Genomic DNA, 15,162 nt, shown 5'->3' with positions numbered 1-15,162 from the left:
AAATGCATATTTAGAGAAGGATTGCTCTTGTTTGTCTTGTTTGTCACTAGAGAGTCTTAGGCTCCTAGGGAGGTTGGTTGTGTCCGCACTATCGACTCTTTCCGCCTGACAAAATATCATTAGAATATTAAACTACATAAGAATATTTTAAGATGAGCATGAAAAATACTCTGTCGAATCTTAAAAATATAGGAAGGATGCAATCACCTATTGGGTTTGGGAGGCTTGAAGACGTTAATAGTGATCCCTTTGTTGAATCAAAGAGCTCATTTTTATTTACTATACCATGTTGTCAACTCAAATGATGTGAGGATGATTTGTAAGTGTACGAAAAGAGGGTGGCTTCTTGAGCATAGGTATTTAGAGTCATTATAATTGTGTTATCATCATTGAAAAGTGCCAATAATGCTCAAGGTTTTAGAAATCCTTAAAGTCATTAACATAAACATGGAGATGCCACATAGTGTCAATGATGCCCAAGGTTTGAGAAATCCTTAAAGTCACTATGGGAGATGCCATGAGTCATCCATCAGTGACTACTAAACATGTTATTACGATTAATAGTGGTGCTTTATGTAACATGTTGAAGCTAACATAAAAAAATCAAAGTATACATATTCCTGTATCTGATAAATTTGAAGTATAAAATAGAACTCTAAAATAAAATAAAATAAAAACGATACTTCATAATAATAAATAAATAAATAAATAAAATAGGGAAAAACTGACGTGGGGTGCGACGGGCTCTGCGACTGCGCGGGAATGGCAGACTGCGAACTCTGATCGATCACCCTCGTGCCTCTGCCCTCGCCCCCAGGCTCTGCCTGGTTGGGCCTCTGCTGCTTCCTTGACCTCATCGCTCAGCGCGAGCCCCACCTTCGGGGTCACGGCCGCCTGACGGTTTGCCCTTCTTGTCGTTCTCTGCGGGCCTGCAATGGCAGGATCCGCCTCCCCTCCCCCTGCTTCAGAGAACCTAGAGGTTATCTTTGCCTCTCTTCTGTCAGAGCATTCAGATGCCAGACCTCGCCCCTCATTATCAAAGTTCATAAAAAAGTTGGATGAGATCCCTGAGGTGATCCTACCTCCATCCCTCCCAAGGAAATCGGCAATAGCTTTATCAGAAAGAGGTCTTGTTGGTCAGTTCACGGGACTCTGGCCATCTCCAAGAACTGTCCAAAAATGGGTGGAGCACAACTGGAGCACAATGATCCAAGGAAAGATCGCCATCAGATTCTGCGGGCGAGGATACTTCACCTTCCTGTTCGAGACCAAAGAAGATAAGCACCTCATCTTCCGCAATGGACCTTACTTCATGGACACAAGAGGCCTCTATCTGAACAGATGGACCCCAGATTTCGATCCGGAAACGGACATTCCCAACCCGGTCCCTGTTTGGGTGTGCCTCCCTCATTTGCCACTGCACTGCTGGGGGGATGAATCGGTCAAAGCAATCGGCAATGCAGTTGGAAAATACATAGACAGATTGGAACCAAGGGAGAATATGCATGCATGTGCAAGGATCTGCGTTGAAGTTGATCTTGGGAAAGGACTGCCAAAAGCCATTAAGATAAAGGTGGATCAATGGATGCACATCCAGCAGCTGGATTACGAACAACTGCCCTTCAAATGCAAGGTATGTCACGAGTATGGTCATTTTGCCAATAGATGTAGCAAGTTAAAAGTAAATGAAGTAGAACATAATGAGGAAAATGCAGAAGCACCATGGGAACAAGTCAAAAGGAAAAAGTCCTCCTCTAATCCGGGCACTAGCTCCACAGCCCCTCCGGCAACAAACCAACCTAACCCTCCTCCTCCTCCCTCCTCAGCTTTTCCCTCCTCCTCCAACCCCTTCGAATCTCTAGAAGCTGAAGTTCCGCCCTCCCCTCCACAATCCCCTCGCCCAGTCTCTCTGTGCACCAACCCTCCCCCCTCCCCCCCTCCTACAATTGAAAGAATCCTCACTAGAAACAAAGCAAAAGAAGCCAACCAGCCAACAGATCCCCCGAGAAAAGTTGGTCGAAAATCGAATAAAGAGCTAAGGGACGAAACAGCAGCCAAAGAGATGGCAACTGGTACCCAACAACCCATGGACTCATTCCTAGGCAAGCTAAAAGGAAGCGGCGAAAAGGCCAAGGAGAAATCAGGATCCCACCCCACAACTGGTAAATAATGAACTTGGTCTCTTGGAATTGTAGGGGGATCGACTCTTCCTTAAAGATGAAAGCAATCAAGGACCTTATAAATCAGGAACAACCAGACATTCTCCTAATCCAGGAGACCAAAACCACCGAGCAGGACTTTCTACTCCAAATCCAAAGATTCAAAAACTACACAGGCATCTCAAAAGGTTCAGATGGGGCCTCAGGAGGTATAGGAACATTATGGAACAAAAATAAGTGGGAAATCATCAATTCTCAGCTATGCAACTGGTGGATCAGAACAGATCTAAGGAATAAAAGCAACCAAGAAGTTTATTACATCTATAATATATATGCACCTAACCATTACAGAGACAAAGCCAGCTGCTGGAACTTGATAGAAGCAGATCTCACCACTATCCATAGTAGAAGGATAATACTGGGGGGAGATTTGAATCTAATTAGGCAGGTGGAAGAAAAATATTGCGGGAACTACCATGTAGACCCATCGAGAGACAAGTTAGAAGCCATCATTCAGCTCTTCAACTTGATAGACACCCCACTATCGAATGGCAAATACACATGGACCAATAAGAGAACAGGATCACACAATATAAAAGAGAGGCTGGACATGATCCTAATTCAGGAAGGTGTAGCAGGTAATTTCCAAGCAATCAGGAGTTACATTATTCATGGCACAGCTTCGGACCATAAGGCCGTGGTCCTCACCTTGGACAAAGGAATAAACTTTGGCCCTCTTCCTTTCAAATATAACAAAGCCTGGGACTTCCATGAGGACTTTCGCACCCTTGTACGAAATCAGTGGGCAAATGAAGTACTAGGCTCGCCACATTTCGTATGGGAAGCAAAGATAAAAAATCTCAGGACAGTCATAAAGCAATGGGCAAGGGAGAAAGCAACCTCTGAAAGGAAAAAGAAAACAGAGCTGTTAACAGAGATGGAGAGCTGGCACAAAGAAAAAGAACAGATGCAATACACAGCAGAAGATCTAGAGAAGGAAAAAAACTTGTACAAAGAGCTATATAGGCAAAACCGCGTGGAAGAAGAGGAGCAAAGAATGAAATCCCGCTGCTTATGGTTGAAAGCTGGGGATAAAAATACCTCTTTCTTTCACAATAATGTCAAAATTAGAAGAGCCAACAATCAGATAGACAAAATAGAAGTGGAAGGAAGGGAGTTGAAGGAGCAAGAAGACATAAAAAACGCAACATTTCATCACTTCAAGGCTCTTCTTTCGGCAGATCCCCAACAATATGATAGCGCTGCATTCCTAAGTGTAATAGAGAGCAAAATAACAGAGGAACACAATAACAAGTTGGAGCAAGATCCTACAGCAGAAGAAATCAAAGAAGCCACCTTCAACATGCAGCAAGATAAGGCCCCGGGGCCGGACGGTTTTACAGTTGCATTTTACAGGCAGCATTGGGAAACTATAAAGAAAGATTTTGTGAGAATGGTAAAAAATGTATTTAGAAAACACAAGTTGGGGGACAACACAAAGTCTTCGCACATAGCCTTGATTCCCAAGGAAGCAAACCCCAAATCTTTTGATAGGTTCCGGCCCATTTCGCTCTGCAATGTTTCATACAAGATCATAACAAAAATAATTGCCAACAGGCTGAAGAATTTTCTTCCTCTTCTAATTTCAGAGAACCAGGGCGGCTTTGTTCCAGAGAGGCAGATCATTGATAATGTTATTCTAATCCAGGAAGCCATTCATAGCAGCCACAATAGAGGAGAACGTGGAATGATCATCAAACTGGACATGGCCAACGCATTTGACCGAGTGGACCACTCCTTCTTAAGTGCAGTCCTAAAAAAAATTGGCTTTTCCTCCAACTTTGTTAGCATCATCAGCGGGTGTATCTCCAACCCCTGGACTGCCCCGCTGATCAATGGTCGCCCCAGCAATTTCTTCAGAAGTTCCAGGGGGCTAAGGCAAGGTTGCCCCCTCTCCCCTTTTCTTTACATTATCATGGCGGAGACTCTGAGTGTTCATCTAGAAAATCTTCGAACCAAAAAAGAAATCACAGGTATTCGCATTGAAAGAGGAATAAAGGAGATAAATCATTCGCTATTCGCGGATGACACTTTACTAATTGGGGGAGCCTCCAGTCTGATGGCTAGGAGGTTCAAAAGAGTTCTGGATGCATTTCTTCAAGCTTCCGGAGGCAAACTGAACAACAGAAAATGTAAACTGTACACTTGGAATGTGCCCTATCAGACACAGCAGAGAATAGCCCAAATTTTGGACATTCCACTTCAAAAAAATTGGAGCTCATTTCCTTACTTGGGTCTGCCCCTGGCAAAGAATCACATCAAAGCAGAGGTTTGGACAAATCACATTGAAAAGATGAAAGGCCTTCTCTTGAGCTGGGGCGCCTCTTGGCTAAACCTAGCTGGCAGAACCATCCTTATAAAGTCTGTCCTTTCAGGTCTCCCAATTTACCAATATGCGGTCATTATGGCTCCTGCAAGTATCCATAAACATATGGAACTCATAATGAGAAGTTTTCTTTGGCAGGGAGGTAAACAAGACACAAAGAAATATAGCCTTGTCAACTGGGAACAAGTCAGCCTTCCTTATGAAAAAGGAGGCCTCTCCATAAAAATTCCAAGCCTTTCCAACCAGGCGTTGGGGCTCAAACTGATCTGGAGGATTCTCACAGGAAATGGCTCGTGGTGGGTGGAGACAATAAAAAGGAAATATCTCAGAGGTCCAAACTCCAACATCCTCAATGAACCAATAGCAGACAGGCCATGCACTCCGATGTGGCGTCTCATCAAGAAAGTCTTGGCACACTTCAGAGAAAATGTCTCCAAACTCCCAGGCAATGGAAAGAACATCAAAATATGGTCTGACAGAATAATGAACTCCAATCCCAGAAACCTACTCCAAGAGCTCAGGCCCCTGCAAGATTGGATGGAGGAAAGAAAGATAATCACCCTGTACGATATATCTCTGTGGAACCAAAATAGATGGCTTGCCTGGAAAGATTTGCAACTCCCTCTGGACCTCAAAGAACTCTGGCTCACATTGAAGCTTTCACTCTCTGGATCAGCACCAATCAACAAGGAGAACGAAGATAGACACATCTGGGACATTAGTGGAGGGCCCTTCTCAGTAAAAGAAGGATATAAATCTTTACAAAATTCAAACCCTGCACCAAAATGGAACCTCCATACAGCTGCCTGGAAGTCAGAATGCCTCCCAAAAGTAAAACACTTCAATTGGACCCTTTTAAAAGGGAAAATCCTTACAGCTGAGAATCTGCGAAAGAGAGGAATTCAAGGCCCTTCGATCTGTTGTTTCTGCCGATCAGAGGAGGAGTCTATCCAGCACTCCTTCCTTCTCTGCCCCTTCGCTAAAAGTTGTTGGAAACAGTTAACAAGGCCCTTGGATACTCGGGGAATCCCCGACCAGATGCACAATCTTCAGAAGAACTGGAAGAAGGATTTCCCTCACTCTAGAAAAGGCAAGAATAATCTAATCAGAGTGTGGAAGTGCATCCCTCCTACCCTATGCTGGAATCTCTGGCTAGCTAGGAACAATCACGTCTTTAACAACAAAACGCCTAAACTAGCCAATGTCATAGCAAAAACAATTGCTAACATCTCTGAAGCTGTCAGCGCTAACTTCATAGCCCCTCCAGACCAGACGAGCTGGGCACAAGAGGAAAGGGATTGGTACAGTAACTTCAACATCAGCCACTCTCAGAGTCCTCCCCCCCAGAACAAAGCACATCAGAAGCCTTCCAACTGGAAACTCAGGGGAACTAAAGAAGAGGTAAGCCAATGGATTTTCAATCAAAATCGCCCCCTTCTTTTCTTTGATGGCGCTTCAAAGAACAATCCCGGAGAAGCAGGAGCAGGAGGCATAATTAAAGACCATAAGGGGATTTCCATCTGCAGTTATGAATGGGGACTTGGAAAGGCCTTGAACAACATAGATGAAGCCTACGGCTTATTCCTAGGCACTGAAATTCTCTCCAGACTGGGACTAAGGAACGCCATCATTATTGGGGACTCGACCATCATCATCTCAGCTATGAGCACAGACAAAGAATTCAGCAAAGCAGGCCTCAACAACATAAGGATGAGAATTATCGAAAACATCAGAAATTTGGGCGAAGTAACCTTTAGGCACGTCCTAAGAGAAAATAACGCAGAGGCGGATCTCTTAGCCAGCAAGGCAATGAACAGGCAGCAAGGACAGGTTTGCGAGAATGAGAGAATATATGAAAGGGCGATACCATAAGAAACCAAATTGCTAGACAGCACACAAGAACAACGTCCTTGGAATCTGTCATATCAGCAATCACTTCACCGGTCTCTCATCCTTCGTTTCTCCTTTCCCCCTCACTCCGTCGTCTTTCTCCCCTCCCATCGATCCCAGAACAATGCACTCTCATTCCTCTAGTGATCTCCCCTCTGACTCATCAAGTAGTCATCATTTCAGCCCATCTGGAGAGCGCACTTCGAACCTGAAGCAAGATTTGCTCCCTCATCTCAGATCTCGCTCTGCCCGAGATCGATACCCTATTGATTCCTCATTCCTCCTGCTTTATCCTCTCGAAAGACCAAATCGGTACTATACTACTCAGAACAGGTCCCCAATCCCATTCCATGCCATATCAGTCATCCTCTCACATGAGTCTCAGATTCACTCTGCAGATATTCTCTGCATCGACTCTCTGTTTCAATGCCTCGACATCCATTCCGCGTACAGCAAGATTTTATTTGAAGATCTCAATCACTTCATGAGCAGATCACCACAGACTTGGCTCAAGCAAGGGGGGGAACCTCATCAAACTATATATAGAAGCTCGGATCAAAGCGACCATGCACACTTCATCGTTACTGGGCTCCTTCAGTGCGAAATTCTCAGGCGTCGACATTCTCCTGAAGCGGATCGCTCCCATCGGAAGCGTGTCCAGCGCTCCCTGATCGTGGTAATCTCTGTTTTCGTAATTCTTGTGTTTAAGTTCACTAACAGTTGGATTAACAGGGGCAGCAGAGCTCCTCAGGTCCCTCTGGTCCTCTCCGGCCCTCCCTGTGCAGCTCCGCCCTCCTCACTTCTGACTTATTCCCTCCCACTCACAGCTTTCCCCTCTGGTTTCCTTCCCCCATCTGATCTCGGCTCGCCTCCTCATTCACAAATTCCCCATCATCAAGTAGCCCGGATGGCAGACCAACAGGGTCAGACTTCTGCTCAGGACAAGGCCAGCAATCCCCTTGACAAGATCTTCAACAACAAGGATTGCACCATGTGCAAAACCCACACTTTCATGATCAATCGCCTGACTAAGCAACTCAATGAGCTGAAGGAAGATTATCAGGCAGACAGGAATTCGAAGCGCAAGAAGTTGGAGAAAAGAAAGGCTGAGATAGAAACGCTGAAGGAAAGATGCAGCCATTTGGAGGAGGCCATCGAGCACATCCGCTCCCTAACTCAGAGCTACCAAGCAGAGGCTTCAACTAAAGCCAGCTTCAGGAAAGACCCGCTTCCTGATGATTCCGCCACTCAAAAACTTCCATAAAGGTTATGCATTGTAAATTTTGCTGGATAGGTGGCTCCTTCGTTAGGCAATACAGTCGTTTTTATTTTGCTTTCTGTTTAACCAAGAGAAGCAACGAGGAAACTAGGTCTGCGAACCCGCTTTTGATCCTCAGCTCTCAGATCTATTTTCCATATGTACTAGAACTCTGTTTTGTTGGCTTTTATAATACATAAGTATCCAATTCTGTAAAAAAAAATAAAAATAAATAAATAAATAAAATAAAATAGCAGTGATATACTTTAAAATAAAAAGAGATTAAAAAAAAAAAAATTAATTGTATTTTGATTATAGATTTACTTAAATTGAATTTATATGAAAGAGTTATCAAATTTAATTTTGTTAAAAAATACAATAAATTTTTTTTATTAATTAATTTAATAGAAATCATTTCCATAATTTATTAATTAATTAAATAAAATATTTTTTATTTCTGTAAATTTAGAATTGGTAATGATGATAATTAATATTCAATAGACTTACGTAAACTTGCTAACTATTACACTTTATTATATAATTAAGTAAAATAATGAAACTATCAAGTTCTTTAATTCATTGTCTAACAATTAGACTTTTTGGATAATTAAGTAAAATAGTGAAACTATCAAATTCCTTAAGTCATTGTCTAACTATTACAATTTTTGGAAATTTTAGTTGGAGTTTTAACAAACAAACAAAAATTGTAGTTCTCTATTGTTGTTGTTTAATCTAGGTTTTTTGATAACATATATGAAGTTGACACCCTAAAAAATATTTGGGAATTCGAAATGTGGAGAATTAACAACTCAAACTTGTGATTCCAACAAATGCCTACTAATTTTGATTAGAGAAGATGCCAAAAACCAGTCCAAAAAAATCTAGCAAATAAACTACAGCTGAAAGAACCATGACTACAACAAATTTTATTCTACTTATAAGTACTTTTATTATAAATCCATCCTATTTTATAAATATTATCTTTATTTTTATTTTTATGTTTTAAATAAAACATCTATATATTATATCAAAAAAATTGTTTTTTACATTACATCCCTAACATAACTTTCTTACTTCCATGGAATTTTTGGACTATAGTATTACATTGATAACATCAATCAATTTTACAACATTGTACCAAAATTAACTTCTATCTGCAATACAAACATAATATTTTACTAAAGTAGGCTAAGGCCCAATTTGTACCCAAATGTTTTCTACTTTCCATTGTCTTTCCATCTTCCTCCATCACTTCTGCAATAATAGCCACCTGCAACATTGGCGCTAGTTCTGGAGGGCCCTGCCCATCATCATCCTCAGATCTCCATATAACGTCTCAGCTATAGTCTTCATTAGGAGAATTTCCGTCACCATCCCAACGAGCCTCCACTACATGTGGGTCTGCATCCATTCCATTTTATCGTTCACCATTTTGGACCTCTCATTTCATTCCTTTTCCATAAATTCCAGCCTCTTATTAATCATATCATACATGCCCATTAGATTTTTGAATAGCATCTCCACAGGCCTCTTCCATCAAGCCAATTCATTCCCAACCTTTTCACTCTCGATAATTGTAGTTGACCAAATCCTCGACAGAGAAATCAAACACTAGTGGCGATCCTGAGGAGGGACAAATGGCTATTGACTGTTTAATTCTTCGATTCAAAGTTGAGTTTGGTGGCAAGGTTTCTAGTATGTGTCTTAATTATGGTTTAATGTTTTGCTACCCACCCTTTTTATTGGCCTCGGGCTTGCAACTAAGGGTTATCACTTTCACTGAGGGGTTTTGGAGGTTAGCTCTCCTATGCGATGGTTTTGCTCTATGGGTGCTCTATGTTCTCGCTTGCTATTCGCGATGGATGGTAAGTATTATGCCCTGTTTGCTCCGTATGGAAATGTAATGTGCTTTGTTGGCTATCTATGGTTTATTGGTGCTATGTCTCTGCTAATTCTCTGTGGTCTGTCATTGCTATGCCTCTGCTCGTTCTCTATGGCGACTCATTGTTATGGTGCTTGGAGGGTTTCAAGTCCTCCCCCTCTCGCAAGTCTTCTTGTCTCTGTTATTTGCTACGAGCTCATTTCTGTTCGTTTTGTGGTGATTTGTTTGCTCATGGAGGATCTAGTTATGTTGCAGATCCACAAATCTCAAATCCCTACTTGGCTGCTGCACAGGACGACTCGACGCCCTCAAATTCAGGTAAGATCCTCCTTCTGATTTCAATTTCACTCCCTGTTTTTAAAGGTCCTAACGCTCTAGCTCCTTGGTGAGCAGGCCGAGCATGTTCATGGCTCATTCACAGGTGGAAACCCTCTGTTGTGTGTCTCACCTCTCATCCTTCATCTCAAAAGTGGTTCTTCCCCAGGTAAGGTCCTCGTTCTCCTTCCAATTAGCCATCCACTGTTATCCTTTTGATTTTTGTGGCTCAATATTAACTGTGGCCCTACTCTATGGTGGTGTGTAGCCCTTCCACGGAAGTGTTGCTCCACAGCTTTGTCCTAGGGACTGTTCGCGGGTTTAGGGAAACTCAGGTAGGGTCTTTCCGTATCTATAATAGTTTCCTTGCTTGATTTGTTGTGTGTCTAGTTTTGTAGCAGTTGTTCTGTCGCTTTCTCTTGTTTGTGACTCAGTTATACCCTTTATGTTTTGGGTATTTTGTATCTGTATGTGGTCTTTGAGGAATTCATGCCCTCACTAGAATATTTAGACTTAACTTATGGACTATAATATGTTTTGGTTTCATGGGTTTGGAACCCTTCATGATTTCTAGATTACAAATTTTTGTATAGTGAATTTTTATTGAACGAAAAAAATGAAAATGTCATGTAGAGGAAATGTATTTTTTTGTTTAAATGCAGAATGTAATGGTACATGGGGTTTGTTTTGTTGAGAAATTAAATCTATGTGCTGGTGTACCTCTGTTTGGTTCTTGGTTTAGAAAATGCTTCTTGTCACTGAATGCTTCTTGATGTTTTTTTGAATCTTTGGAAAGAAAATGATTTCACTGTCTTGGTTTCATTTTGATGCCTAAGACATCTATGCACAAAGAATGTAATGAAATTTAATCTACTTTATTAAATGACAGATTTTGAATTGTTAGCTATCATAGCAGTTCAAATAATTCCAGGTTACAGCTTCTGGTCTCTCTCTCCTCTTATGAATGGCAACCCTCCCATCATCTCTGATATTTCCTTTTCAATACATTGTCAGCAGTTCCTTTATAGTTTTAGGAACTGTTCCTCAGTTACTTTTCAGTTACTAAATAGTTTCTTCAAACAAGTTCCTAACTAATCCTATTTTGTCTAATTTAAAAGCTAACAATCGCTAATTCAGCCTTAATTAAAAATGACACAAAATGAAACAGAAACTTGAAGTGTTTTCCTCTTTATCTGTCCAAATAAAACGAAAATAAAAACATCTCCCAGCTATCACCTCTTCACTCGAATGCTCCTACATCACGCTCCAGGGGTCAATTAAACTCATGGCTCTTGCCTGTAAGCTCTTTAATAGAGTACCCAGTGCTTGGAATCTGGCCAGCATCTAACCAAGAACCATCTTCAATAGGATGACCCTTCCACTTGACTAGGTGCTGCAAATATTCCTTCCTTCGAGTCTGTCTGGCCACCTAAGTATCTAGGATCTGTTCGATTTCTAGAGGCTTTGTTTGGGTCATTTGCTTAATCCATGAATCATTCTCTTTCTAGGTGTCCCATGTTCGTCTTTTCGACCTATCTTCTTCATCTTCCGCAGTGTAGGGGTATAGATCTGCCACATTGAAAATGGGTGAAATTCCAATACCTGGGGGTAACTGCAATTCTTAAGCATTTGCAAAAAACATCCAAAGAATCCTACAAGGCCCGATTTTTTTCCATTTCAACTTGTTGTATTCGCCTTTAGAAAACCTTTCCTTGCATAGGTGTGCTAATCCAAGGTCTCCTACATTGAATTGTACCTCCTGCCTTTTCAAATCTGCCTTTTGCTTGAATCTTTGGCTGTTGTCTTGTAGTTTTAATTTCACCTGTTCATGAAGATCACTCATTGCCTTTGTGAAATCTTCCCCATCAACACTCTTGTGCTCCAACTGTCCCAAATCTCGTAACTCATGTACTCCACATGGGTGCATTCCATATAGGATATGTAAAGGAGTACTGCCCGTGCTTTTGTTGGGTGAATCGTTATAAGCAAATTTCACTTGAGCAACCACACGATCTCGCTGTCGAGAATTTTCTCCAACCTAACTCCTCAACAAGTTTCCCAGACTTTGGTTCACCACTTCGGTTTGACCATCAGTCTGCGAGTGATAAGCTGAGCTAAAGTTTAGTTTGGTGTCTAATTTTCTTCATAGGGTTCGCCAAAAATGTCCTGTAAACTTAACGTCTCGATGTGAAAAAATAGACTTTGGCAGGCCATGTAATATGACTATCTCAATAAAGACAAATGTGCTACATGTGTGGCATCAGTGCTTTTCCTGCATGGAATGAAATGTGCCATTTTGGTGAAATGATCCACCACCACCGTGATGGAATTGAGTCCCCGTTCTATCTTCAGCAGACATAAGAAAAATTCCAACTGACAGTGTCCCATGGTTTGTTCGGAATAGGTAAGGTTTTATACAACCCTCTATTCTGGCTGTGTCCCTTTTTCAGCTGACACACTTTGCATCTAGTCACAAACCACTATACATTTGTGCGCATCTTCGGCCAATAGTAAACGTGACTCAACTGATCCAAGGTATTGTATATGCCAAGATGTTCGGCTAAACCTCCATTATGCTTTTCCTATATTAAGTTCTCTCTCATAGAACATTCCGGAATACATAACTGCCCTCCTTTGAACAACAAAACTTCCTGCATATTATAGTCTATCCATGAACTGTTATCTCTTAACAATGGATTTTGGCAACTTCATAAGCTTCCCTAAAATCTACATTTGCCTCATACAAGTCCTTAAGATGTTCAAATCATAATACTTGTATTGTACTTTCCTGTAGGATCAAATTGCTCCTGCTTAATGCATATACCACTTTGTTGGCTTGACCGCTGATGTGTTTCAACACAAATGTAAAACGATGCAAGTACTCCACCCACTTCAAATGTTTATGGTTCAGCTTATGCTGCTGCATAATATACTGCAATGCAGAATTGTCTGAAAACAAGACAAATTGATTGGCAAATAGGTAATGTCTCCAATGCTTCAACACGTGAACCACTGTGTAAAATTCCTTGTCATAAGACTTGTAATTTTGCCTACTTTCATTTATTTTCTCACTGAAATAGGCTACTTGCTTGTCCTCTTGACTAAGCACTGCACCAATGGCTGACCCACTGGCATCACAACGAACTTGAGAAAGTTTGTTAAAGTCTGGTAACCTCAAAATCAGTTTTTCAATAATTTTCCTTTTGAGTAGCTGAAAACTCTTCTCTGCCATTTATGTCTGATTTGTCTTCTTAATGGTGTCCAACATGGGTGCACAAATCCCACTAAATTTTTTAATAAGTTTTCGATAAAAACTAGCCAATCCATGGAAACTCTGTACCTTAAACAAACTTTTGGGCATGGCCAACTAACTATGGCTGCAACCTTTTCCGAATCCATTTTTAGATCATTCTCGGAAATCACAAATCCCAAATAAATTAATTCTTTCCTAAAAAAAAGAACATTTCTTCAAATTTATCAGTAATTTCTTTTGCTGTAATTTTTCAAATACATACCCAACATGTCGGAAATTTTCCTCCTTCATCTTGCTGAATATAAGTATATCATCTATATATACAATCACAAATTTTCAAATGAATTCCTTCAGCATCTCATTCTTCAACCGCATGAATGTGCTAGGGGAATTGCTCAATCCAAATGGCATAACCAACCATTCGTACAAGCCTTCATTAGTCTTGAAAGTTGTCTTCCACTCATCACCATCTTGAATTCTGATTTGGTGGTAGCCGCTTTTCAGGTCTGTCTTTGAAAATTACACTGCTGCACTCAAACAATCCATCATATCATCCATCCAAGGCAAAGGGAACCTGTACCTAATAGTAATCGTATTAATGTCCAACGAATCTGTGCACATTCGCCACTCACCTCCTTTTTTAGGAGCTAAAGCATTCAGAACTACACAAGGGCTTAAACTCTCCCAAATGGGTCCTTTATCCAATAAATCCTACACCTACTTCTGGATTTCTTCATTATCCTTCGGACTTATCTGGTAGGTAGCCTTGTTTGGAAAATTGGCTCCTGGAATAAAATCAATATGGTGACTAATGCTCCGCTTCGGTGGTAATTTATCCGGTAGATTGTCTACCACAATATCACTAAACTCTTGCAGCACGTCCTGTATTTCTTTAGGTAAGTCAGTGACTTCAGCATGGATCAATATTGGTTCTAGCCTTCGCACAACTTCATACTTCACCTCATCATCCTCCATCTATCACAAAAACTCTTTTCTACCTAATAGTAGTGCTTTTGTCCCACTGGTTTCTGTAGCATCCTCTTCCTTCAAGGGCACTAGGGTATGCTTTATCCCATCTTTAACAAACTTGTAACAATTCTTTGCCCTGTCATGGATGACCTTCCTATCATACTACCATGGTCTGCCCAATAGAATATGGCACATGTCCATAGGCATGATATCACAAGTCATCTTGTCCTTGTACTTGCCAATATGAAACTCTACTTCACACTGCTCATCGACCAGTAGTTGGTGACCTTCAACTTCTTCAAACCCAATTTTCCCACCATTTCCGTAGCTACTAGATTATTAGTACTTCCAATCTCTATAATTAATTTGCAGCATTTCCCATGCGACTTACATATAGTCTGGAACAATGCTTTCCTCTATGCTTGATCATCTACTTCTTTAGCTGGTTTTAATAATACCTTGTTCAACACCAAGGCTTCCCTAGTCTTTGGCATATTTTCCACCTCCTTTGGCGGTGCCTCCGCTTCATCGGACTGAGCGACATATGGTACCCACTTGTGACACTTGTAACATTGATATGCATTTCCTCTTCCTTTTCCATTACCTCTTCCTCGCCGGTATGACCTTCCTCCTCTAGTGTTACCTTCCCTTTCACTCTGTCCCGATGTCTTCGAACTACTTCCCTCTTCATTGACGTTGGTAGTCCTACCTCTGCCAAAGGTCTGTCCCCAGCCTCTAGCAGAACCGCGTCCTCCTTTGGCATTTTGTTTCCTAGCAATTTTTTCCTCCACCTTCAAAGCACTCTAATAAGCTTCCTCTATGGTCTTAGGGAAAAGAATACTAATTTCGTCTAGGATCTCCATTTGTAGACCATTCACAAACCTCACTATTTTCTCAGGGGTATCTTTACCATAACCAGCTCACAGGTTAACTTTATAAAATTCTTCAGTATATTCCTTCACAGTCATCATTCTTTACTTTAGGTTATGTACTTGTCTATAAAGGGAAATTTGATAATCTTTAGGTAGAAACTTGCTCTTCATCCTAGCA

At 41.2% G+C, this 15,162-nt stretch overlaps 1 protein-coding gene across 1 annotated transcript; it reads left to right on the top strand.

Moving 5' to 3' along the window:
• Window positions 1-2,217: 2,217 nt before the first annotated feature.
• Window positions 2,218-6,417, top strand: LOC149232067 (uncharacterized). The gene is made up of 2 exons (XM_089381824.1): window positions 2,218-3,615; window positions 3,868-6,417. Exons 1-2 carry the CDS (start codon window positions 2,218-2,220, stop codon window positions 6,415-6,417), a joined length of 3,948 nt encoding a protein of 1,315 aa, XP_089237950.1.
• Window positions 6,418-15,162: the final 8,745 nt, after the last annotated feature.

The sequence above is a fragment of the Pinus tabuliformis genome, chromosome J (genome assembly GCF_031772625.1).
Source record: "Pinus tabuliformis cultivar Carrire ecotype Pingquan chromosome J, CPIR1, whole genome shotgun sequence".
NCBI classification, from domain to species: Eukaryota; Viridiplantae; Streptophyta; class Pinopsida; order Pinales; family Pinaceae; genus Pinus; species Pinus tabuliformis.
This window is presented reverse-complemented; position numbering and strand designations above follow the sequence as displayed.